This window comes from Rhamphochromis sp. 'chilingali', assembly GCF_963969265.1.
Source record: "Rhamphochromis sp. 'chilingali' genome assembly, chromosome: 8".
Lineage (NCBI taxonomy): Eukaryota > Metazoa > Chordata > Actinopteri > Cichliformes > Cichlidae > Rhamphochromis > Rhamphochromis sp. 'chilingali'.
Window position 1 is genome coordinate 6931439 of NC_137935.1, and position 24563 is coordinate 6956001.

Sequence of the window (24563 nt, forward strand, 5' to 3'; positions counted from 1 at the left end):
GCCATTTTATATAAACTGTAAAATGTGTATATTTCAGAAATGTGTGTATTTGTTGTGGGAACAGCGCAGCAGTCAGGAGAGGAGTGCCTCAAATTTCTATTTGTTTTAATATCATTGATTTATTTTCTCCAACTACCAAACTGTTGTGCAAAGGAATTATATATATATATTATAATATATATACTTGCTGTATATAAGATGCAATTTGTGATTGTTTGCAGTTGTTCTGTATAACTGTGTTTTAATAGGAGTTTAAAAAAGAATAATAAGGATCTCTAACATGGTTTTGGTTCTTGTGTTGTCAATTCATGTAATCTGATAACACTCACAAGGGAACACGGGTGTCATATAATATATAAAATAAAATCTTTATTGGATTAGCAGTAGCTACAAAACAACACAAGGCTGATATTTGGCCAGCTTTACAACTTTTTTTTTTTTTTTTTTTTTTTTTTTGACTGGACAATTTAAAAAAAAAAAAAAAAAATACAGTAAAAGTAGAAATGAGTATTGTATTATAAGATCACTGTACAGAGGAGGGGTATTTTCAGGGCATGTACACATGGACTAGAGGACTTTATTACATGAGCACTGTGCTGTTGGTGGTTGCTCCATCAGAAATTGATACCCGACTGTGGCCATGGACTCTGAGGAAAGGCAGGCAGATTCGTCTGCAGCCCAGTTTACAAAGCAGATGTATCATCTCATTGCGAAAGCGCACTCCAACAAATGCATACAAGAAAGGGTTCAGGCAACAGTGCAAGATACCCAGGCTCTTTGTCACTTCAAGCACTTGCAGCATTATTTCTCTTGATTTACAGTCGTCATCCACGATCACATTCTGTTGTCGCAGGGTATATATGATCAAACTGACATTATATGGCAGCCAACAGAAGCAAAACACAAGTGTGACAAGCAGTGATATTCGAATGGCTCCTTTTTTTGCTTCACTTTTCTGGCTGTTGCACAGAGTAATTACTAGTGCTGCGTAGCAGTAGCTCATGATAACCAGAGATAAGAAAAAACACAAATGATGAAAGACACCGTTGGTCAAAACCCAGTTGCTTGCGTGTGCACCATAACTGTAGTGGTAACAGGCCAGGAAAGGTATGCCTGACGTTGAATTTTTCTGTGTCACTGAGGCAAATACGGCGTTCGGTAATGCCAAAAACAAACAGATGAGCCACATTATCATACAAGTTAGGTGCACTGTTCTTGGAAGGCGACTTTGCATACTGGGAATTGCATGAACAATTGCCAAATACCGATCAAATCCAATGCAAGCTAAAAGGACGCTGCCACAAAGGAGGTTCAGATTCTTCAAGAACTCATTCAGTTTGCACATAAAATCTCCAAAAATCCAGCCGGTGGCGCTGTCGGCTACATCGAAGGGAATTGTAAACAAAAGCATGAGATCAGCCAGGGCAAGATGCAGTAGGTAGATCTCTGTGATGCGGAGCTGGCGCCATCGTGTCACCAGGACTGTTATCATCAGGCCATTCCCTGCCACACCCAGGAGAAAAATCACAGTGTACAGCACAGGCAGGAACTGGCCATAAAAACTCTGCAGGACCACATCATCACACGGGTAGACAATGGGGAAGTTGCAGTAGTCATCGGTGCAGTTGCAGTAGTCATCGGTGAAGTTGCAGGAGTCATAGGTCAAGTTATTAAGTTCTTCAGGTGTCAACTTGAAAACACATACAAGAGAGCATTACTTTTAATCATCAAATCTCAAATGAAGATTCCCTGTTGTATGCAGTATATGTGATAGTGATCAGACTAATAGTTTTGTTTCATGATGAAGTGAAATAAGATTCATTACAGGAGTGTGAACAGACTCATTTATGTAATGATCAAATACTTCTTTTTTTCCACTGCAGTTTTCTCAGTCTAATGTTTAGGCAGGAAACACTGAATAGACCAGATTGTTTTCACTTCCCTCTCATGATGACTCAGAAGGCATTTCAAGCTAAATTTGACAAATGTGATTCAACCGTGGCTAATCATATTTAAAAAAAAAAAAAAAAAAAAAAAAAATAGTAGCTGGTACAAACACAACTTAAATAACTAGCTGAAAGCCTTGTAGAGTGTGCCGTTTCTCGGTGTTTAATCAAATGTTACTAAATATGGAAAGAAGTCTGCGGGAAAAATATCTGCAGAAAAATCATTAGAAATGCAAAATATGTGTAATAATCATAACACCGTTACACCAAAAGCAGCAACCTATTCAAATGTAATGTTAACTGTACTGCTGGACTTCTGTGGAAAAAAAAGTCACGTACAAATATTTTTATGATATATTACAGATGTGATTCTCCCTTTTGATGAAATGTCATATTTTCATAAAGAAATCTTCTCTATGGTAATGATTACACATCTATTTTCTATTGCGAGTAATGTAGACTGATAAAAGGATTATGATTATAATAAGAAATAACATAACAACCATACAGGTTTTATTTTAACTTCAATTTCCTTTTCCCTCCAAATCTGTGTGTCATCAAATGTGTATTAATAGAAAAAATTACATCATTCATTCTCTTTTCATATAAGAAGAATGTAAAACTCCCAGCTGAGCCGTAGTCACAGGCAGCAGCTACATGTTGCTCATTCCATTTAAAATCTCTTGTTTTAAACTAAAACCTCAGTTTAAAACTGAGGCTGAGGTTTGGAAAATGAAGGTACAGAATTATGTTAATGTCTTATATGAGACTTTCAGCTTCATAACGATTAATGAGGAGTTACAGAATATGTGACCGGATAGGAAATAACAATAGAGCTTACGTATTCCTTTATGGTTGTGTATAAAAAAACAAAACAAAAAAACAATAAAACAAATAAAAAGTTCTAAATTAAAATATTTAGACAGAATTTCCCATTATACGTGCTACTACAACAAAACTCTGCTGAAGAGTGCTGTCATACAGAATATTTGCACTAACTTTCCATTCATCTCACCATTTCTTATTTTAAGTCTTACCTCAAATGCTATAAGAGTCATTGTTGAAGCCATGCAGATAAATCTTGGCCCCTTGAATGCATGTGTCACACTGCAGTACTGAAATATGCTTGCACTTCCTCCCAGTGCTGGCTGGCTCTATTCGCTATGCTAATGTCTTTCTTTTTTTTTTTTTCTTTTTTTTTGGGTTCATGGGCGTCTCTGGAAGGAAAGACACAAAACCAAATCAAAGCTTTAGTGTTATCTATCTACAATGTTATCTATATTAATCACACAAGAGCAGTAATGCAATTCCAAGTAACTGCACTCCTGTATTCTAGCTTTTGACCAGCACGTTGCAACTGCACTAAACTGAACAGAATTATTTCAGCACATTTATATACATCCTTCCTCTAAATTTTTTAATGACCGTTTGGAAAGATCATCCAGCTCGGTCATTAGTACCAGATTTATGTTTTTACTGACAACTGACAACACAATATAAAGCCCCTTGAATTGTGATTTGGTGCTATATAAATAAAATTTAATTGAATTGAACATTTTTATGTTCACGGTCCAGTTTAAGGTTAATATTAACAAGCAGGATGGTGACTGCACAGATTGAAAGACCTTGCCATAAAAGTTACTTACAGCTTCAGCATCACCTTAACCACAAATATCAACAGGAAATGTGATTGGGGTTTTTTTTTTTAAATTTAAAGTAGCCACAATCTCACACTTGAGACAGGGTTTTACAAGCAAAGCTCACTGACAGAAGCAGACTGCACACTCAGTTCAAAGCAGCAGCCCCTGAATGAATGTGCTTCAGCCTTTTAAAGACACAGGTGTGCCCAATCAGTTGCTGATTGGTCTGGGATCCCTCAGCTGGTCCTATAGATTTTCCCTGGAGGTCTGCTTGAAGGAAGGCTGGCTCACTTCTTCCAAGGCCAGGAGCCATAACAAGCAGGATGGTGACTGCACAGATTGAAAGACCTTGCCATAAAAGCTACTTACAGCTTCAGCATCACCTTAACCACAAATATCAACAGGAAATGTGATTGGTTTCATTTTTTAAATCAAATTTAAATTAAAAAAATAAAATAAAACGTGGGTTAATCAAATAAGGCTATTTCATTAAGGGTATTTAACGATGTAAACATAAAATACTATAAAAGAAAACAAATAGTAAACCATATATCTTTGATAGAGACACATATTGTTCTTAGAAAGATAACAAACCCTGTTTAATCTACTTCAGTCATCTTTTAGTTTAGACTCTACACAACATTATTATTCAAATTTTATCCTCTCTTTTGATAGAAAGGAAGTGGGGGTGGGGGCCACGGACATGGTTTCTGTGGTAAATCCGAATGTGGAAGTACAGTGCATACATACCTAACAGCTGACAGGATGCTTCTCCACACAAGTGATCAAAGTCAGGATGATTAAAATGACTTATTTGTGATTTCCGTTCATGTCTGCTTAGCTACAGATGCAGAATTTCTCCAAAACAGGAAAGTACATTCTTGCTGCAAAAACAAGAACGACGAGACTCTGCATGACAAAAACAACTAGTGTGGGCTGTAGCCAGCAGCAACACTGCAAATCTGTGCCCTTTACAGTTTGTGCTCTGAACCAGCCTTGCATTTTAGCTCTCTTTACACAACAAACATCCCTTTTAGCTCTCCACCAAACTAAGGAGCCATTCAGTTTTTCTGGGGTTCTCTTGCATAAGTTTTATATTCTTTGTAAACCATATAAACAGTAAGTGTTTTGGTCCAATCAGTTATAATATACTGCCAATGTCCCCACTTGGACTGATTAAATTGAACTAGACCAAATAAATAATTAAATAAATAATTAAAATATGAAATAATAAATAGCATGGTGTCCACAGTGAAGTCTGCTATCCAAAAGTTTCAGTCCAGTTCTTGTGTAATTTGGCAAACCTCAGTTTTTTCTCCATGTTTCCTTTCCTTAAAATGGTCACTTCACAGCCGCTCCTATACTGAGACCATTTTTGATAATGCCCCAGTGAACAGTAGATGGATCAGCAGGAGGGACAGACGCATCTCTCAAGTTCTATGACGGGACTTTATCTTTTTTCAGATGCTGTTCATCCACCTTAGTTGTTGTTTTTTGTTTTAGGCCTGCTGCCTCTTCTTTTGTCCTCCACTTTTATCAATTTTTTAGAACATACTGCACACCATGCCATCTATTAGCTCTGTGGGAATCACATTATTGGGGCAAAATTATGTGCAGAAATGTGTTATGTTTGGCATTTTTCATATATTCAGCCAATGACTGTAGAAAACATTTTATACAGTCATTGTATTCAACTAAAGAAACTGCAACAAATGTTAATGCGTTTATTCATTGTTGTTTTTTTAAAGGGCTGCTAATAATGAAGTGCCAGAAGATACAATTTCAAACTGGTTCTTTTTTAAAGTTCTCTGTGATGTGTAGACACAACCCTGGTTCATCCCTCGAGTTATTTGTTGCTTGAATGATTCATAGATCAGTGTTAAGTGAACAAATGAAATTCCTCTGAAAACAGGACTTCAGAAAGCCTGGAGAACTGTTGCTCAAGACTGCTTTAAAAATGCCAGACTTAATCTATGGCTGTTGGAGGTTAATAGTGTGGATATGGACATGAAGTGAATGATCTTGGAAAAAATAAGTCTGGTTTCAACACTGAATTTATTTTCCCAAAAGAATCCTATCGATCAGAACACTGATTATTTAGGAGACAGGTACCTACCAATCTAAAGCAGACAGAATCACTGCTGAAATTTCAATTGATGAAGACCTTGGGATGGAGAGCAGGTGAGACCAACCTATGCACACTATGCAACAACTTCACTAAATGCCCAGGGAGATAAAACCTTTCTGAGATATACACTTTTGTTCAACAGAAAAATAAGTCAAACCTAATGGAAATATGTCCAAAGCACAGTTGCTTAGACCACCCAACAGCTAGTTGGAGAGATGCCCCCCAAAATCACAAACTGGGAAGTTCACCTGTGAGATCGCTTTGTGAAAGGCCCTGAAGTCCAAAAACAAACACTCTGTGCAAAGGGATTTGGGAAGGTGGTCAAACGTTGAGAAATTTGCCATACATGGAGAGAAATGGCAAAAAGAAAAGACTGAGAAAATTAACAAGAAAACAAAACTGAAGCAAAAAGTCCGGATACAACAGCTGATAATGCACAAGACACAAGCATGCACTACTGTGGACATGGAAGAGGAAAGGATGTGAAGGCAGCAATAACAATGGCTGTTTTCTGTATGTGGCTGAAAATGCCTAAAATGTTGCAGTATGAAGCAAAAATCAGCGAGAGAAAGTTAAGTTGGGTTAAGGATTATCTTGAAAAACAGGAAACTGGGGGTATATGACTTTGGGTGGGTGATGAGAAGGGGAAGGAGGGGGATGTGAAAATGACACATGCACGTGCAATGAATGCAGGCGTGTCAACACAGCCATCTCTCACATTGCTGCTAAAATGGAAAAAGCTGAGGGGCATATTACGGCCAAAGACTGAATTCATCTGGTGTTTACAAACCCTCGCTACAATGAATTATCTGGGTTGCAGGACAACATGTTAACATTTTAGTAAACCCGTGAACAGACTAAGTGGTAGAGCCATAAAATCTGCAGGACCAGGAGACTTTCCAATGACTGAACAACGCAAAAGAGATTTCCGAAGACAATGAACGAATCTTTCAAACATGCATTTCTGCCGTCACCATGTTGTCCTGTCAACTTGCAGGGCTGTGTCCACTTAATACTACACTATATAACTTTATAACACTTATTAATAAAAAAGCATATCATTATTGAGGCACTGCAAATTATTTAATCCCAACAACATGTAAACTTGTTGACTGTCATTGTGTCAGGGAAAAATAGCTTGATTATGACATGAGTGAGTAAAATGTAGCGATTGTTAAATACAACTTGAATTTGCTTTCACATTGGAGTGGAAACTCCTACAGACTGCTGTGCTTGCATTTCATGATAAACAGGTGAAGTTTCCACAACAGCGTACACACACACACAATACAAGTGACAGCACATGTGTCTGAGAGAGCTGACCAAAAACAAAAAAACCCAAATGTGCAGTCAGAGTGATTTTCACTGATAAATGTCAAGGTTTTTACAGTATCCATGATACCAGTACACATCCTTCTCTTACAAAAGCTGAACAAGATATTCAAAATGATGCTCAACAGTGCAGTGGAAAAAAAATAAAATAAAAATCTCTCTATTTAATCTCTCCAGAGGGGCTGACACTGTGACAATATGCTGATGATTTAATGATGTGTTTTCCTTCTAAGCAGGGCTGCGAGACCGACTGTTGAAATTCCTCACTGAGAACGGTCACAAGGTGATGGGCTTCAGAGAAAGTCACCTATGCGGAGGCACGTCCCTCTCTCCCAAAAAACCACAAGCAAATGTGGCGGCGCGAAGGAGGAAGAGCCCATTCCTCTCCTGGGGAGGAAAGTTACACCCCAGGAGAGATTACAATAGCCAGTGCAAACATTTTAACAGTTACAAAAGGCACACAGGCTTGTTATTAACAAGCAGAGGTGAAGCAGGTCAATTTCATAAAACAAGGTTTCAGATCATAACTGCAAATACAGTCCTGCAGAAAGGAAACTTCTAAGGTAGCAGGGCTGGCAATACAGAACTGTCAATCAAGACACTTTATTAACAAACGAACAAGGTTCGCTGCAACGATGCTGCCCTAGTTAAAATAGCACATCAGTAAAATAATTAAACAAAATGGTGGAGACCGGCCACTTGGGGAGGCAACCTACAGGGAGAAGTGCCCAAGGGTGCCACCAATTACTCACCCGTGGACTCTCTGCAATTCTCAATGCCACTTAAATGATGCATTATACCTCTTCTCCAGTGTGTACACTAGCATGCATCAGAGGGAATTCCACCACACATGCCTAGCCCCCACAATAAGTGGTGGCAAACAAACAAACTATAAATTAAGAGATAAAGAACAAAACTCAGTAAATGAGATAGAAAAGAAACAGGAACCAACACGCACAAAACCAAAAAAGACAACTCCAAATAACCAGTCAATGCCAGTCAGTAAACTACAGCAAAGCAACAACAAGGCTGCAACAACACAGCAGCAGCAGTGCGTAGGCCTGTAACACAAGAAAGAACACAGTCATCCAGGCTCCACCCTGCTATAAGCCAAATTACCCATGAGGATCCAACTTACCACCCTTTAACGGTTACACAGATTAAGCAGTTGCGAGGGGAAATAAATCCGATCTGCAATACTTAAAAACAGACTGTGATCTTTGCCACCTTGAACAGGAACGAATAGCTTTCACTGACTTAATACTGCAGACCTGCATTACTTTACGATTATGAAATCCCGACAAACTGCAGACAAAAAGGGTGGATGCATGACCTCTGTTTTGCTAAAGCCGCATAGAGAAAGACAAAGACCAATAGCATTTTTTTCATTCTCGCTGGAATTACTAGCAGCAGATCTTCCTCTATATATGGAACAGCTCAAAAAGGTAGTACTGACTTGACATGACCATGCGGGTTACTCAGAATTAATGCTTTTAGTACTAACTGTGTCACTGAGAAAAACAAAATACACATTTATCAGCTGCTTGTTGGTCAAGGTAAGTAAAAAAAAAAGAATTCTGTTGTAAATTACAACAAAAATGCTAAGACCTTTAACAAGAAGGTAACCAACAGCAATGTACACACTATATTACTGGAAATCCCAAATGTCAGGGTTAAAAGTGGCCCTGTATTAAACTCAGCTTCACTTCTCACCACAGATGCAGATGGCGAACCACACAATTACAGAGAAGTTGTTTCTAAAACTAACCTGACAAGCAGTGGTCACAGAACATGACATCTTAGCATCAGGCACAGGACCGTCTCACTCTTCAGATCAAGCTGCTGAACTCGTGGGACTAACATGAGCGTGTGAAATCGCTAAGGGTCAAGGAGTCACCATTTCTATCAATTAAAGCCATGCATTTGGGGTGGTGCATGATTTCAGCACTTTATGGAAACAGTGACAGCGTATAACAGTCTCTGGGGAGTGGATTGCACATACTGAGCTTGTAGCTGCATTGCTGGATGCCCTATTGTTCCCCAAGATTATAGTTGTTTGTACATGTGAAACTCACACTTACTCAAAAGACTCCCTATCCCCAGCCAGCTCTAGGGCAGATGTGGCAGCGAAGACAGCAGCTAAACAGACTGTGAAACCAGACCACAGCATTAACATCAAAACCACACAAACTCCATCTCTTAACACGAATTTACAGGCTACCATGCATATCGATACTCTGTTTCACCCACGAGGGATCAACAATGGCATGCATGCAGCACCTGTTTGAACAACCAGGTTGTTAAATGTGCTGAAAAGTTCAGCATGTTTTGTTTTTTTTAAATTAATATAGAAGCTGTTGGTGTGACATTTCTCATCCATGTTACACATGGTAAACATCCAGATGACTCACCAACGTCCCAAACATAAGAAATGTTTGTTTTTCAGTCATTCAAGGTGATCCTGAAGAGCAGGCTATTTGCTAGAAACGTGTGTGGGATTTTTGGCGTTGCACATGTACATTCATTCCTAACAATACTGCAGCTGGTTCTTTTACAAAAGAAATGACTACATTTGAAAAGCTGATCAATTTAAAGAGAAAGTTCTATGACTGAGCATTTGCTAGAGTTTTTGAAAAATGGAAATCATAGCAGGAGTGTTGGTAGCACTGGCTCTCTTAAAACTGTGTGAACAACTGAATAATAACATTTCATGAATGAGCTGGATACTTTCCTACCACAATTGTGAAAAAATAATGTAAAAAAAATTAAAGTATTGTAAAAAACAAAACAAAACTGAAATACTTGTAAAATTTTAAATCACGAGGATGTCGGACTCATCAGCTAAGGCTGTCTCACTTTCTGTTTCACACTGTCTTGACTGAAACCTACCGGAATGCAAGCACTACTATTTTTGAAAGTTGTTTTTATTATTATTATGTTTTATATACAGATATAATGTTAGAAGTGATTAAATATAATGAAAAAAGTGGAATTGTAGTTGTAAATTTGTTGAAAAGTGTTCAAATTATGTATCTTCTATCCACGGTTAGTACAGTGTGTGATTGTAACCTTCATGGACAAAGACATACCTATAAGCTGTGTTTGAGGTCAGGAGGCACTTTAATGCTTTAATACGTGTGGCATTCCCAAGACGTTGTTCTATAAATCTGTGGTCTTTTTGTGATCACATAAGAAAGATGAAAAAGATATTGTTTCGGTATTTCTCCCAAAGTCCTCAACAAAAGTTTGGGACATTTACATCTTCACATCCAGATCTCTGCAGATCAAAAAGTAGCAGTCTGTTGGCTTTCAGGTAGCCTTTGCTTGAAAGAAGAAGAATTTCCCATTCTGATGGTTAATTAATCCCATCTAGCCATCACAGTCTCTTGAATAGAGTTGGATTTTGTTGCAGTAAAATTCAAATAATTTAAGAACAATAATATGTGTGAAAAAATGTAAGACCACTCATCTCACTCTTACACCTGTCGGTTTGAGGAAGAATAATAACTATAATTGTAAAGAATTTAGCCGACAACAACACACTGAGTTTGTTTGCTTTGCACCAAATATGATTACATGCTGCAAGACTGTGCAGGTATCAGAATAACCATTTGGGTAATTAAGTAAAGCACTGTTAACTTTATAAGGTCTGCACTGCTTTATCCTTTAACAGTTTCCAACTCTTTTAAAGAGCCGCATCTTAACAGGACTAACACCATGTAAAACAAAACAAAAAAACTTATATGAAGTAATAACACAACACATGAAAATCAGCCTTTTGGAGTCTGTCTTAGAAGTCTTAGAAGGCAGTATATAAGATGTAACTGTTACAGCTTGCTAGTCAAAAGCATGTTCTCCAAAACCCCACACTGCCACCCTTTGGCATATACCTAAAATATTGTCCCACAGCAAAATGATGTCACAAATATTAATTTACACTCGTTATGAGTCACAGTGTTCTCCGCACACAAAATAAACTGAGCATCAAAAAAGTTTACATCATCTAATGCGGCATTAGTTTTATGTGTGACACACAAGAAAAGAAAGACAAAGAGTGTAGAACAGAGACCTCTGGTTGGTAAACTTTAATGTTCTCCCTAACCAACACATTATTACAGGATACCTTCAGTGTCTGTACAACAGGTGGCAGTGATGCACCAAAACACATGGATGACGCTACATCCACACCTATCCCTTACTGTACAGACAAATATCTATCATTAAAAAAATATTTGATTTCTGTATGATCTTTTCTCCCTGACCATAACAACCACAACACTGTCTGTCTGTAACAGGTGGGCGATTTAAGGCCCAACTTTAAGGTAGAAAGGATGTGTGTTTATCTTGAGAGGGGCCTGATAACTAAATGCTCTGCATCCCATTCTGCTTTTTCACTATGAACAAAAAAATGTCTACACTCTGAGATCAGAGTACTCTGATAGTGTATTGAGATCATATTGGTATGCTGGGATTGTGTTAAGAATGGCATCTAGCATAAAAATCTGTCAAATCAAATATCTGGGGCTGTGGCAACTTGTGACTAGGGGAGCAGTTAAAAGTAACTCCATCTTTGTTGTTTGTGATAGAATGGTGCCTGAAGATCTGCGATGATGTTTGTGAGAAGCATTTTACATTCAGTTATATATAAAAAAGGGATCCAAAGAGGAGATGCTAATATGTGAAACTATGATCTCTCTTTTTAATCTTTGTTTGTACTCTCTCTGTAACATTTTAGATCAACTGAAGGCTTTTCAGAAAGCTTTTAGGCCAGCCTGGTGACACTGAATCACAACAGTGCAGCCTAAAAGTTACAAATAGATGGGTTTTAGAGCACTCTGAGAAATGATGAGACATTCTGTTCAAATCACATTAAAATTCACATTAAAAATAATTTAAAACAAACAAACAAAAGAACTCACAAAATAAACTGAGCAACAACAACAACAACAATACACAGCTGCTGATGCCGCATTAATTAAGCGAGAATCAACAACCACACAGGAATCACTGAGAGTGTATTGAAACCTTGCTCTCCACATGACACCCAGGAGAGCAGCTTCGTTTTATACAATTTTTGAAGAGCAATAACATTCACAACCCAACTCACAACACAGCTGCAGTGTTTGCATGTGCATGAACATGAGGCGCAGAGAGCACGGATGGTAAACACTATCAACAGAGACGATGTGGCTGCACCGGCCGCGTTGGTACCATCGCAGATAGATAAAATATTTAAATGTTAGAGAGGATTATTTTAGGAGGAGACCTCACAGCTCCTTGATTTGAAATGAAATCAGCTGATTCGTTGGATGGGGGCGGGTTCAAATACGGGTGGAAGCCATCTTGGACGTTTGCTTGACTCTGACGAGACTCGTTGGTAGTTAGCTAAAGATTGCTCACAAATACCGCTTACGGCACCGGCTATTTCAATAGCTCAAGGTAAACGTCCTTATAATGAATCTGCTTCAATTCACGAATAGATCATTGCTTTAGGTTCAGCTGATATTTCTTGTAGATAACACTAGGCTTTAGTGTTTATTATTTTACCGTCGCTAGCCTTGCTAGGTTGCTAGCAGACCTAGCACGGCAATCTCATTGCAGCTAAAGTTAATGCTGGTTGATGGCGGATAGCCAGTCAGTCTTGTTATTGGGCTGACATTTAAAATGGTCAGATGACTTAATCGTGTAATATTGGCTGGAATAAATGTATATGAATTCGGTATTGTCGTGTTGATTAACGTGAAAAGCTTGAAATTAATGTACCAGAAAGTCATGTCTGTAACTAGCCTACCTACTCTTCCTTCGAGGGTAGATTTTTTTTTTTTATTAAACGAGTACACTAATCACCGTTGAACCATTAAAGTATGCATCCAGTAGAAATCACATGCAGCACATTCTTATCCAACTGTACACTTAATTTGCCAATGCTCTTAATTTATCAAGGCCGCTTATTCATTGTTTGCGAAGCTAAATAACATTCGCTGTCAGCGCTGTGTCGGCTAACTTTTGACATTAGGCCAGCCGTCAAGTGTTTCTGCTGTCCGTTGGCAAAATGGTGACTTTAAGTCTCACCAAACCCGAGGACTGCATGCTGGGGAGCTGTTATTCCACCGATGTTTCTATTTTGCCATTTCTAACGCTGTCTTGTGTGTTTTAGGTTTGGACAGCCCCGAGGAAGGACACAGCGGCCCAGTTTAGCTAATCAAGATGGCTAGCTGAACTGTCGGCCAATGCTTGAACGCTTGCGAAGCTCTCTTGGAGTATTCCAGATAATGTTGACAAAATTTATCTATGCTAAGCCCTAATTTAATTTCCATGCATAGAAGTCTTATAAAAAAAACGAGAAGAGGAATTTGTTTCTGGACACTTGATATCACAAAAGACATTGTTGAAGAGTAAATGATTTAGTATTTACCTTTAGTTGATTAAGATTTAAAAAGGCAAGGGCAATTTTTATGTTTGAGTGGACTCACTTCACCTGGAAACTGTTAAAGGTTTCATTGCTGTTGGAATAAAGTTGAGCCAAGTCAACATGAGCACCGCCAGAACGGAGAACCCAGTGATTCTGGGCTTGCCCAACCAGAATGGACAGCTCAGAGGCTCAGTGAAGCCTGCTGGAGCACCAGGTGGAGGTGGAGGAGGGCCGCAGCAGCAGCTTAACCAGATGAAAGGCACAATCAACAATGGAAACTCCCAGCCAGCCCCTACAACAAATGCTGTCATCAAGTAAGTTATTTAATACTAAAATTAAACTATTTTGACTTCTCATTACAACTACTGCTGTCAGTTAAATGTGATACTGCTTGTTAATAATAATTCTGGCCTCCACAGGCCTGGAGATGACTGGAAGAAAAATTTGAAATTGCCCCCAAAGGACATGAGGATGAAAACTTCGGTTGGTAACACGTTTCTTTTGACCTGGAAGCTTATATATCCTATTACTCATTTGTTTTTTTTTTTTGGGCTGTGAATAAAAATATTCAGTGCTGTGTTTAATAAGTCATTTTTATACAAGCCTACAATCACTGTTATATTAATGTGTTCCACACAAGCTGTCAGTACTCTTCTTCATATACAATCATTCTGTGACAATTACAGGATGTGACTGCAACTAAAGGCAATGAGTTTGAAGATTATTGCCTAAAGAGGGAGCTGCTTATGGGAATCTTTGAGATGGGCTGGGAAAAGCCATCTCCAATCCAGGTATGTTAAGACTGCTTTGATTTGACGGCTGAACAAGAAGGCATGTTTGTGCATAAGGAAGTGCATACTTTGGCACTTACAGAATAGATTGTAGTGCATAAAAGGACAGACGAGTTCTTTGACATTGACACGTGATCAGTGTTAAATGTAGTCAACAGTTTTTAGTTGACTATTAAAGGTTAAATGTAACAGTTAATTCTTCAAACCTGTGAAAATTGCTATTCCTGCAGTATGGCTCAGGAGCATTGTAGTACCTATTAGGTTGTTTAGGTAGTGCCTGTTAGCATGTGTCCTAAAAACTCTGGTGAAACCTCTTGGACATACCGTGATATTTCTTATTACTTAGTGGGTGGACTGACACACAATGTTTGTACATTTGTTGTACCCAGGTTATGCATTTCAGCTTTGATTTCATCAGTTATCTTTAAAAAAAAAAGAAAGAAAAAAAAAAGATTGCCTTGTTTGTTTTTTGTTTTTTCTGTGGCATTTTTGCCTTTATTGGAAAGTGAAACAATGACAATGGTAAGGAAAGGAAAGTGGGGAGAGACTTGAACCCAGGGACTTTCACTTGGCTATGTGACATGTGGCGCCCATCTCCTCAGTTGTCTTTCTGCACTTTCATGAGTTTAACATCTTTAGTAGCTTGTTTGGCAAATTTGGTTTATTACACTTCATTTATAAGCTTTAGAATCACTCTCGGCTGCACAGAATAAGTTTCAGTTTCTCAGCACTTATCCATCGGAAGGAACGATGTAAACAAAGTATGCTAATGAGTGGTGGCCTATTTCAGAAAGGCAAACTGCAGGGTGGGTGGATGTGTGTATGGGCTGTTAGTAGACAAAGTAAATGGAACTTGAAAAATTAACGTTTTACCTTCCACTCAGAACAATTGTATTACATGTTTGCACTAGAATAAATTAAGTAGATGTGTGATGTGACTGAAGCAAAAAGTATTCTTTGTATTTCTCTTTGTCTGCAGGAGGAGAGCATCCCCATTGCACTGTCAGGAAGAGATATTTTGGCCAGAGCCAAGAATGGCACGGGAAAGAGTGGAGCCTACCTCATTCCCTTACTTGAACGCATTGACCTGAAGAAGGATTGCATACAAGGTGAGAGAGCTCATTTTCAATAAGATTTATTTTTTTATTATAAATGTTGAATTTTAGCTTGCCTCATTTGAAAGTCATTAAGTGAGTTGTTAAAAAAAAGAGGGGGGTGAAAATGAAATCAGTATGCCTTTGATAAACCTCGACACATAATGAGCCTTTACTGATGATTTGGTCAAATCAATGATGCCAAAAAACAACTGCTTTAGTATTGAAATTTAACTAGAAATGCAAAAGTCATCAACATTTACATTTTTTTTTTTTCTAATGCCAATTTTAATATTACTTACTTAGGATAACAGGAGAAACAAACTGTAGTTGTATAAACAGTTGATATATTTTGACATTTGCTGTTCAGTGTTTCCAAAATAAAATGGCAACTATATATACACACTGTAAATTCTGCACAACGGTGCTGCTGAAATGGTTTACAACATACTCACGTTTAACCAAAAACATTATAAATTGCAAATCACGTGTTACACAATCGTGCTACACATGCGATCCCTAAATGTCAGCTTCTCTTCTAGAGTTTTCTGCTTCAAGAGCACAAAATCAGATCCTCATCCAAATGCATTATTTTGCTCGAGGCTAGGTTTCCTGTTATTGATGGTCTAGTTTGTTTTGCTCCATTTAACATGCAACTACATTTTTATTCTTTTTTCTGAAGACTGTTTTTGACTATGTTATGAATACAACAGTGTCTGATAAAGACATGTAAACATCTTTTTTTGTTGATTCATTGTGTCCTCATAAAAATGAAAGTGGTGGGACAAGGTCTGAGACATGTTACTGATCGGAGCATGTTTTATTTTAATTTGTTTTTGATGCTTGAAAATGTAGTAGTACCATTGCATTTGATCCTATTCTTAATTACTTGCAAATGTTTAATAAAATGATAATAAATAAGTCTTCTCTTTTTCCAGCTTTGGTCATAGTGCCCACCAGAGAACTGGCTCTGCAAGTAAGCCAAATATGTATCCAGGTCAGCAAACACATGGGTGGTGTGAAGGTCATGGCAACCACAGGTGGAACCAATCTCCGTGATGACATCATGAGACTCGATGAAACGGGTAACCTTTCACACGTAACATCACTTATTACAGTCTTATATTTTATAACACTGCCTATCTTATCTTTTATTTATTTTTATTGGTTTCAGTGTTATTATATGGAAGGTATTTTCCAGGAGTAAGATTTAGGAAAACTGGAAATTAATCTAACAATACAACAGTTAGTGAAGACAGTTGACTTGCATTAATGTAATGCGTCCCCCTCCCAGTAAACAACAAATCTTTGAGTTGTACTGGCAAATTTTAACAAACCAACTAAAACTGAAACTCAATCTGTATTAACAAAATTTTGATTTGCAAATTTACAGTTTAGCTTATTTTTTCCATTTAACTAAGGTTTTTTTCCCCTCCTCCCTCAGCTACTCTTCTTGTAAGTTTAGCTTTAGTTAATGCTAAATACTCTTGGTGGGAGTCAACATGATTATTTCACGCTGAAGTCTGTGCAAGTCTGTGCAATCTCCTGCATGGATTTCCTCATACAGTCTGAAATCAGGGGCGATCTGAATCGTCTGCTTTACTGTCTGTCTCAGTGACGATTTTTTTTTTTTTTTTTTTTTAAGAAGATGTAAATTGAAATATTCCTGGATCTTTGGTACATCTCTAGTTGAATCCTAAATGTTGCTATTGTATACTATATGATTGCTACCAAAGCTCATTTGATTGGAGTGAATGAAAATCTTCATCTATACTTAAACAAACAAACATGAGTGCATCAAAGGAAGGCATTATAAGCTGCACTGAGATCTGCAAAGGAGAAAAGATGATAAGCACAGTCTGGCTTAATTTTCAAGTTTTTGCCTGATCTTATCTGTAGCCAGTACAAAAAATAGACCCCCGTAAACAAACACACACACACACACACACACACACACACACACACACACACACACTTCGCAGGCAGTCAATGCTGATGTCTGAAATGTTAACTAATGAAAACACATGTATTGATCTGATTACTGTCAAATGCATATTGATTTTTTTTGTTAAAGTTGTCAATATAGCTTTTGTTGAACATTCCTCAGCGGCTGAATATCAGCAATATGATAATCGTGATCATTTACCATCATTCCTCCACTGAAATGTGGACACGTAAATTTTGATAACGCTGCCATTCTCAGAAAATGTGGTAGACCTTAATTATTGTTACCTTTTTGCTTTTTATTTTTCAGTACATGTGGTCATTGCCACACCTGGAAGGATTTTAGACCTCATCAAGAAAGGAGTGGCCAAAGTTGGTCAAGTGCAGATGATCGTTCTAGATGAAGTGAGTGAAGCTGTTTACTTTTATTAGACCTTTTTTTCTAAATAAGTGCATTTAGATAATTTGGGTCAGTCAGGTAATGGAGCTAAATGTTTTCCCCTCCCCCCCCCCTCCTGTTCAAAAGGCTGACAAGCTCCTGTCTCAGGACTTTGTGGTCATGATGGAGGAGATCCTGGGCTTTTTGCCCAAGCAGAGGCAGATTTTGCTTTATTCTGCAACCTTCCCTCTCAGCGTGCAGAAGTTCATGGTACATTTTGGTTCCTTATTCATGAACTTGTGATTTCAAATAAGCTTTACAATGCTACAACTTGCATTTCAACCTGTATATAATCATTTCTATGTATTTTTGTAGAATTCACACTTGCAGAAACCCTATGAAATCAACCTAATGGAGGAGCTTACACTGAAGGGTGTGACTCAGTATTATGCTTATGTAACTGAAAGGCAAAAAGTCCATTGCCTCAACACCTTGTTTTCCAGGGTGAGTTTTGCCTCTCTGCACGTGTAAATAATAAAAAAAATGTATAAATAAGAAGAGTCTGATGAACATGCAATTGTTTACATATTTATTTGCATCATTTATTTTTAGCTCCAGATCAACCAATCCATAATCTTCTGCAACTCGTCTCAGAGAGTGGAGCTCCTTGCCAAGAAGATCTCCCAGCTTGGATATTCATGTTTCTACATTCATGCAAAGATGAGACAGGTCAGCTTAAAGTACTGCCCCAGAAAAGCTTGTTCACCAAAATGCACAATTGATTTTTGCAAGAACTGCTGTTCACTCCAACATCCTGTTTATGGAGAGTTGGCACTGCCAGTCCCCAGACTGACTACATGATAAAAAAATAGAACTGTTAACACTTGGGTTGCTGCACAAACAGATTTTCCACTGCTTTACTTGTCATTTGTTTTTGCATGTTATGAATACCTGAGATGACAGCTTAGTTACTGACTCAGCATATGTGCTTATACCTCACCTAACATGGTTTACATCAGTTGTGGACAAGTGTTATGAGAGTAAAAAGGCATGCATTATCTCTATGTAATTTATCCTTATGTAATTAAATGATGCTCTGAAGTGAATAAATCTGCTTCTAAATGCATTTTTAAAAAAATCGTTTTCCAGGAACATCGTAACCGTGTATTCCACGACTTCAGAAATGGCCTGTGCCGGAATCTAGTCTGCACTGGTAAGTGAAAGAAACGTGTGTACAACTGCCGCATTTTACCAGTAGGAGTTGAAAGAAACTGAGAGAGGATTTTTATTACTGCTATTATTAGTAGTAGTAGTTTTTGATGGTGAAACTGAGCTGTTCTATTGTGTACATCTCTAGTTTGTTTTTGCTTTTGTTTTTTTGTAGTGACTGATTTGCGCAAGCCTATTTTCTTTAATGTTCTATCCTGCGTGGTTTGATCTTTATTACTTTCCCCCTCTAGACCTCTTCACAAGAGGAATCGACATTCAAGCTGTGAATGTTGTGATCAATTTTGATTTTCCTAAGCTGGGAGAAACGTACCTTCATCGCATCGGTAGATCTGGTAAGGGCCGTGACTCGGACTGTTTTCATCCTTTTTGCTTTAACTGTTTCACTCTTGTCTGCAATATAAATGCATTTTATGCAGCAAAAAATGCTAAAGCAATTATTTAAGCTCTTGACTACCATAATTTCCAGGCCGCTTCGGACACCTGGGTCTAGCTATCAACCTCATCACGTATGACGATCGCTTCAACCTGAAAGGGATTGAGGAACAGCTTGGAACAGAAATAAAGCCCATCCCTGGCATCATTGACAAGAGCCTATACGTGGCAGAGTACCACAGTGAGAGTGGCGAAGAAGTCAAGCCATGAGCCAGTGAGTACACAGATATGCGACCAGCTGGTTTATAGATGGTCGGAAGATAATTTATCTCCTGTGATTTAATCTTTTTCATCCTGCCGGTTCGAATAAGTTTTACAAACGAGCTGATGGATATGAGCTGTTGCAGAGCTAGTGCTTTGCTGCTTGGTATGCTGGATACTTCGGCACCTTGCTGACACAACTAAATACAATTTAGCCATGATTACTGTCATTACCTGGACTGTGCTTTTCTTGCTGCTCTTAGTGAACATATATCCAGTGAGGCAAGTCTGTTTTATTTTTAAAGATGGCAAAAGAAATCTACAAAGGTTTTTCAATGTAATATAGTGTGTATATTTGCAGTGTGAAAAATGGTGTGTATTCAAATGGTCAATTTTGCTACGTCACTGCTGTTATGCAGAGTATCAGCGTGTTGGCCATAATCGCAGTCGAATTCTCTAAATACTAAAAAGATACTTCAGTGCTTCCTTTATCACCTCCTTCAGCAGAGGACACATTGAAACGATCACTGAAACAGCAGAGCAGATCATGTGAGTGTTCAGAAGTGTTTTCTGTTTGCTGCTGCTTCAACAGGCGGTTAAAGCCACATGTGAACTATGAACATTAATATTGCTGTAATAAAAGCCTATCGAGCTGATGCCATGATTTTTTTTTTTTTTTTTTTTTTTTTAAATGCACCAAAGAATGACATAAGTTCTATAAATCATGAGCTGTAGCCGTTGTTTCATTGCCAACATTTTAGGGTTTTTTTTCCCCCTTGGTCAGCTGGGACAAGTTACATTGAACATTCAGATAGGAATATATTGGTTAGGAATGAGATGCACGTCTTAGTCCCAAGTTTATGTGCTGTTGTCTTAATTCCTTATAAATTCTGCTTCAAACCTTGCTATGATCTTACAAAGTTTCTGAGATCAAGGAAAAATAGCTAGGAAAAAGGACAAGGAGGCTTTTTTTTTTTTCCCCCTCCCCCCATCCATCCATCCATCTTCATCCGCTTTATCCGGGGCCGGGTCGCGGGGGCAGCAGCCTAAGCAAAGAGGCCCAGACCTCCCTCTCCCCAGCCACCTCCTCCAGCTTATCCGGGGGAACACCAAGGCGTTCCCAGGCCAGCCGAGAGATATAATCTCTCCAGCGTGTCCTGGGTCTGCCCCGGGACCTCCTCCCGGTGGGACATGCCTGGAACACCTCACCCAGGAGGCGCCCAGGGGGCATCCTTGTCAGATGCCCGAACTACCTCAGCTGGCTCCTTTCGATGTGGAGCAGCAGCTGCTCTACTCTGAGCCCCTCCCGGATGGCCGAACTTCTCACCCTATCGCTAAGGGAGAGGCCAGCCACCCTTCGGAGGAAGCTCATTTCTGCTGCTTGTATCCGCGATCTCGTTCTTTCGGTCACTACCCACAGCTCGTGGCCATTTATTTTTTATTTTTTTATTTATTTATTTATTTTTTTTGGTACAGTGTTTCCAGGTAACAGAAGATGAAATGTCTTTACCATCCTTAATATATCCTTGTAGAAGTTGGATATCTGCTAATGACCCCTGAGTTGATACATTTATACAGGTTGCTTCCAGCAAATCTGTCTTGATTTTGATGATAAGAATTATTTAGGCATTTCAATCATGGTGTCAGGAATGTCCTCGTGCATGTACAGAGAAATCGTACCCTAGTTTCACTCTGAAACATTATAACCCAAATGGTCATCTGATCTATGAAAAATCAGCCGGTTTGTTAACAAAGATAAAAGAAAAAAAGACCACTACACTGTAACTCCAATGTAAATCAAGAACTTCGGTAATGTGTAGAATAGTTTTTATCTGAGTGTTGTTAGTGGGAGTTTTGTTGAACAGTCTGGTCTAATGTGATATTTTTTTTTTCCCTTCTCCTTTTTCTAGAGACCAGTCCATCCTCCACTCCCCTCTGTATTCTACTTCATCCCCCACATCTTTGGATTTTTTTTTTTTTTTTTTTTTAAATGTACAGTTGCTGTATGTCTTCCTTTTTTGGATGCCACCATTAGGAATGCGTGCTTTGATGGATGTGTTATTGGAAGAACTCATCTGCCTTTTCAAGGCTCTTTGCTGCACCACCACACCCTGAAGACATGGGCACCACGAGGAAAGAATGGGACCAAGTCAGAAAAGTTATCAGTGCACATTGTGATGATTCATATCCACCACTGACACAAAGCCAGCACCAACAGAGAGCGATAGGACACCCTCCATTCTCCACTTTTAAGTTCGGAAGTTTTATCCAATTAATATCAAGTGCCTTAAACAGTTCAGCTTGTTCTAAAGTAATAACCCCTCATTATCGGTCATCTCTCTCCACTCCACGCTACATATTTCTGTTCACCTAATTGAAAATTTGTTACACTAATTTAATGTCTGACAAAATAGGTGAATTCATACCCGTCTTTGGTTGGGTCATCCATTCACAGCAACTGGAGATGATTGGAGGCAGACTGGTCTGAATTATCTTCTTGCTGGCTAAGCTGAACTTGAGTCTGGCTGATAAATGAGGACAAACTTGGATTTCCATGGACAGAGATGCTGGATTTTTTGTTTTTGTTTTTTCCCTTTCTCCAAGATGCAGCCAGACTGTCAGTCATTGGTGAAAAAAAACTTGTGCTTCTGAGAGACCCAAACTCTTTCCTCTGTCTTCAGCATCAGAACACTAAAAATAATTAAGCAGCCTTGCAACGCCATGAGTCATGAGGATTCCTATTTTGGTGGAGTTTATTTGGAGCGAATGCCTGACGCGTATTTTTATTTTTTCTCCCTCATTTCTTCTTCGGTCTGTCTTTTGTCGTCCTGTGTTTCACCTTCCTGTGGGTGGCCATACTTAATTCTGTGAGACGTGCAGCCAGCGTTTGGGGTGCACCTTACACTTTGTGTATATACCTTCATTTTAAGATTGTTTTAAACAAGTTAAAAAGGCTGCCTGACAAACTGAAAAGCCATCCGCCCCTTCCCTCTTGTTAGCACTGGAGATGGTTTCCCGAACTGCCAGTTTGTTTGATCTGCAATATTGGCCTGTGAATTTATTTATAATTTTAGAAATTGCAGAATTTACCGGAATCTAAAACATTTAAATGGCGTAGTTCATGAAATGTTTTTAGAGACAGTTATTGCTGAAAATCTTTTTAGCCCATGCATATTTGTTGGAATGTTTCTTCAAAGATGCACTTAACTGTTTAAATTGTTGCCCTTGTTCTTTTGCTTCCAGTGTTAACAAGTGCGAGTCTTGACAGATGGCTTTCTGAAGCTTGTGCATTTGAGTAATGAAGTCTTTGTCACCAGCCTTGACTTGTGAAACTCTTGAAACACTCTTAAGATCTCTTATACTGAGTGCTGGTGTTGGAAAAGAAAATATTCTATTACTTACTACTCGCTGCAGTGCAGCTGAATTGGCAGATAATTTGTTTTGTGGCGACGGTATTAGCTGTTACGTTGATTTATGCCCTGTTTAAGCACAGCTACATTACTTCCTAATATTGAGGGAGGGGCAGGAAGTCCCCCTCCTTCTGCAGAATGTTGGCCGACTGCATCAAAACGAACCATCTGAAATCCATCTAAAATGTAGCAGGAACAAATTCTGTGCTTTGCAAGTTGGCTGGCTTTTGTGAAACCAGCTAACAAAAGATACTTTAAAAACAAACATGAGCAAGTTGATCAGCACTTAAAACACAGATGGTTCATGCAGCTACACTTACTGCACTACTTTTTACACACTAGATACCCACTTGGGAGTAAAGTGCATGCTAGTGCAGGGAGGGGGAATGAACAAGATGGGTTAGAAAATTACTTTATGTCAGACTGCTTGTTTAAGACATAACTTGGGCATCCCAGCCTGCTGAGTTCATGGCTAATTTCTCTGCCCTTTATTGCTTTATGTTTTGGGGCTTTACCTCTGCATTTTATATGCAATGTGACAACCTTACATTTGCATTGAGGTCCTCTGATCACTTTGTTCAGCTGAAACCTTTTTGTAACTGAGGTGTTCCCTTTAATATGGCGAGATGCTCTCTTAACTGTTTTAACCAATGGGAAGTATTGCTCATTTAATTTAAGCTCATTTCAAAAGACAAGTGTAGCAGAGATGATTAGTTACCTGTGTATTTCTCATTGGTTAGACTCTGATCCCTGTTCTCACACTTCTGCTGTTGTCCCAGAAATACTTGCACATCTAAACTGATAATTAGGCTGTTTGTTTTTTGGGGGGGTGGGGGGAATTTTTCTCGTTTAAAGTCAAAATTAAATTTGAGCATTAGTGGAGTCGACAGGGATCTGTTTGTGCAGGCACTTGGCAGCTGTCTGTTTCTTATCAGCCCACTGGCAGTAATTGACGCAGCAAAATGCTTTGAGGCTAAAATTGACGACCCTTCGAGGTTCAGCGTATGGCTGCCTTCATGTGGGAGCTAGTTTTACTGCTAGTGGCTGTCATGGAGAACCTTAACGACTGAGACAAGAGCATCTTTCCCCAGATTGGGCATCTAATTGGTTAATAAAATTGTCTCTTTTGTTAAGGTCTTTTTTTTTTTCTTTTTTAAATTTGGGAGGAGGTTGAATTGGTGCGCCTGCTGCCCTGATGCATAAGTTCGTCCTCTTGATTGTTGTGACACATTAATAACACAACTTTTGTGTACAATTTGGCCGTCCCATCTCTCAACTGTCAAGAGACGATAGGAGTCCTTTTTAGGATTTCTTTCTGAATTTATGAATCAGTAAAATATGTGGGGTGGGGCCTGTGGGTACTTCAGAAACAGGATATCTAAAGATCCAAAGTTTAGGTAATGGGTACGAAAAGGTTTGAGTTACCCCGCTTTTTTCTTTTCAAAATGAAATGTTCAATGGAGTACACGTTTCATGAAAAAGGCTCCAAATTTAAGTGAAATTTTCTTTATTTTGAATTTGGTTGCTTAATTGGCAGATTTTTCAGTGATGCAAGATGTCATAAATATTACTGGATTGGATTAAAAGTTGTGTTCAATAAAGCTCACTGAAATTTATTGTCTGA

The 24563-nt window shown here is 38.6% G+C and overlaps 2 protein-coding genes across 3 annotated transcripts in view; one reads left to right on the forward strand and one right to left on the reverse strand.

Moving 5' to 3' along the window:
• Positions 1 to 467: 467 nt before the first annotated feature.
• Positions 468 to 24563, reverse strand: part of cxcr5 (chemokine (C-X-C motif) receptor 5) — a 59038-nt gene continuing 34942 nt past the window's right edge. Inside the window, exons 1-3 of one of the 2 annotated variants that reach the window (XM_080889483.1) lie at positions 8815 to 8839; positions 2984 to 3163; positions 468 to 1690 (exon numbers count right to left, since the gene is read on the reverse strand). In XM_080889483.1, coding sequence (XP_080745609.1) covers positions 581 to 1690; positions 2984 to 3016 — 1143 coding nt within the window. In that variant the 5' untranslated portion in view covers positions 3017 to 3163; positions 8815 to 8839 and the 3' untranslated portion in view covers positions 468 to 580. Of the gene's footprint in view, positions 1691 to 2983; positions 3164 to 8814; positions 8840 to 24563 lie in introns of those variants that run through there. The other variant, XM_080889482.1, reaches the window with a different exon arrangement.
• ddx6 (DEAD (Asp-Glu-Ala-Asp) box helicase 6) lies at positions 12339 to 24555 on the forward strand. The gene is made up of 14 exons (XM_080888743.1): positions 12339 to 12485; positions 13204 to 13772; positions 13878 to 13941; positions 14145 to 14249; positions 15229 to 15358; positions 16282 to 16428; positions 17598 to 17692; positions 17814 to 17936; positions 18042 to 18170; positions 18279 to 18395; positions 18816 to 18879; positions 19127 to 19228; positions 19363 to 19542; positions 21440 to 24555. Exons 2-13 carry the CDS (start codon positions 13579 to 13581, stop codon positions 19536 to 19538), a joined length of 1446 nt encoding a protein of 481 aa, XP_080744869.1. The 5' UTR covers positions 12339 to 12485; positions 13204 to 13578; the 3' UTR covers positions 19539 to 19542; positions 21440 to 24555.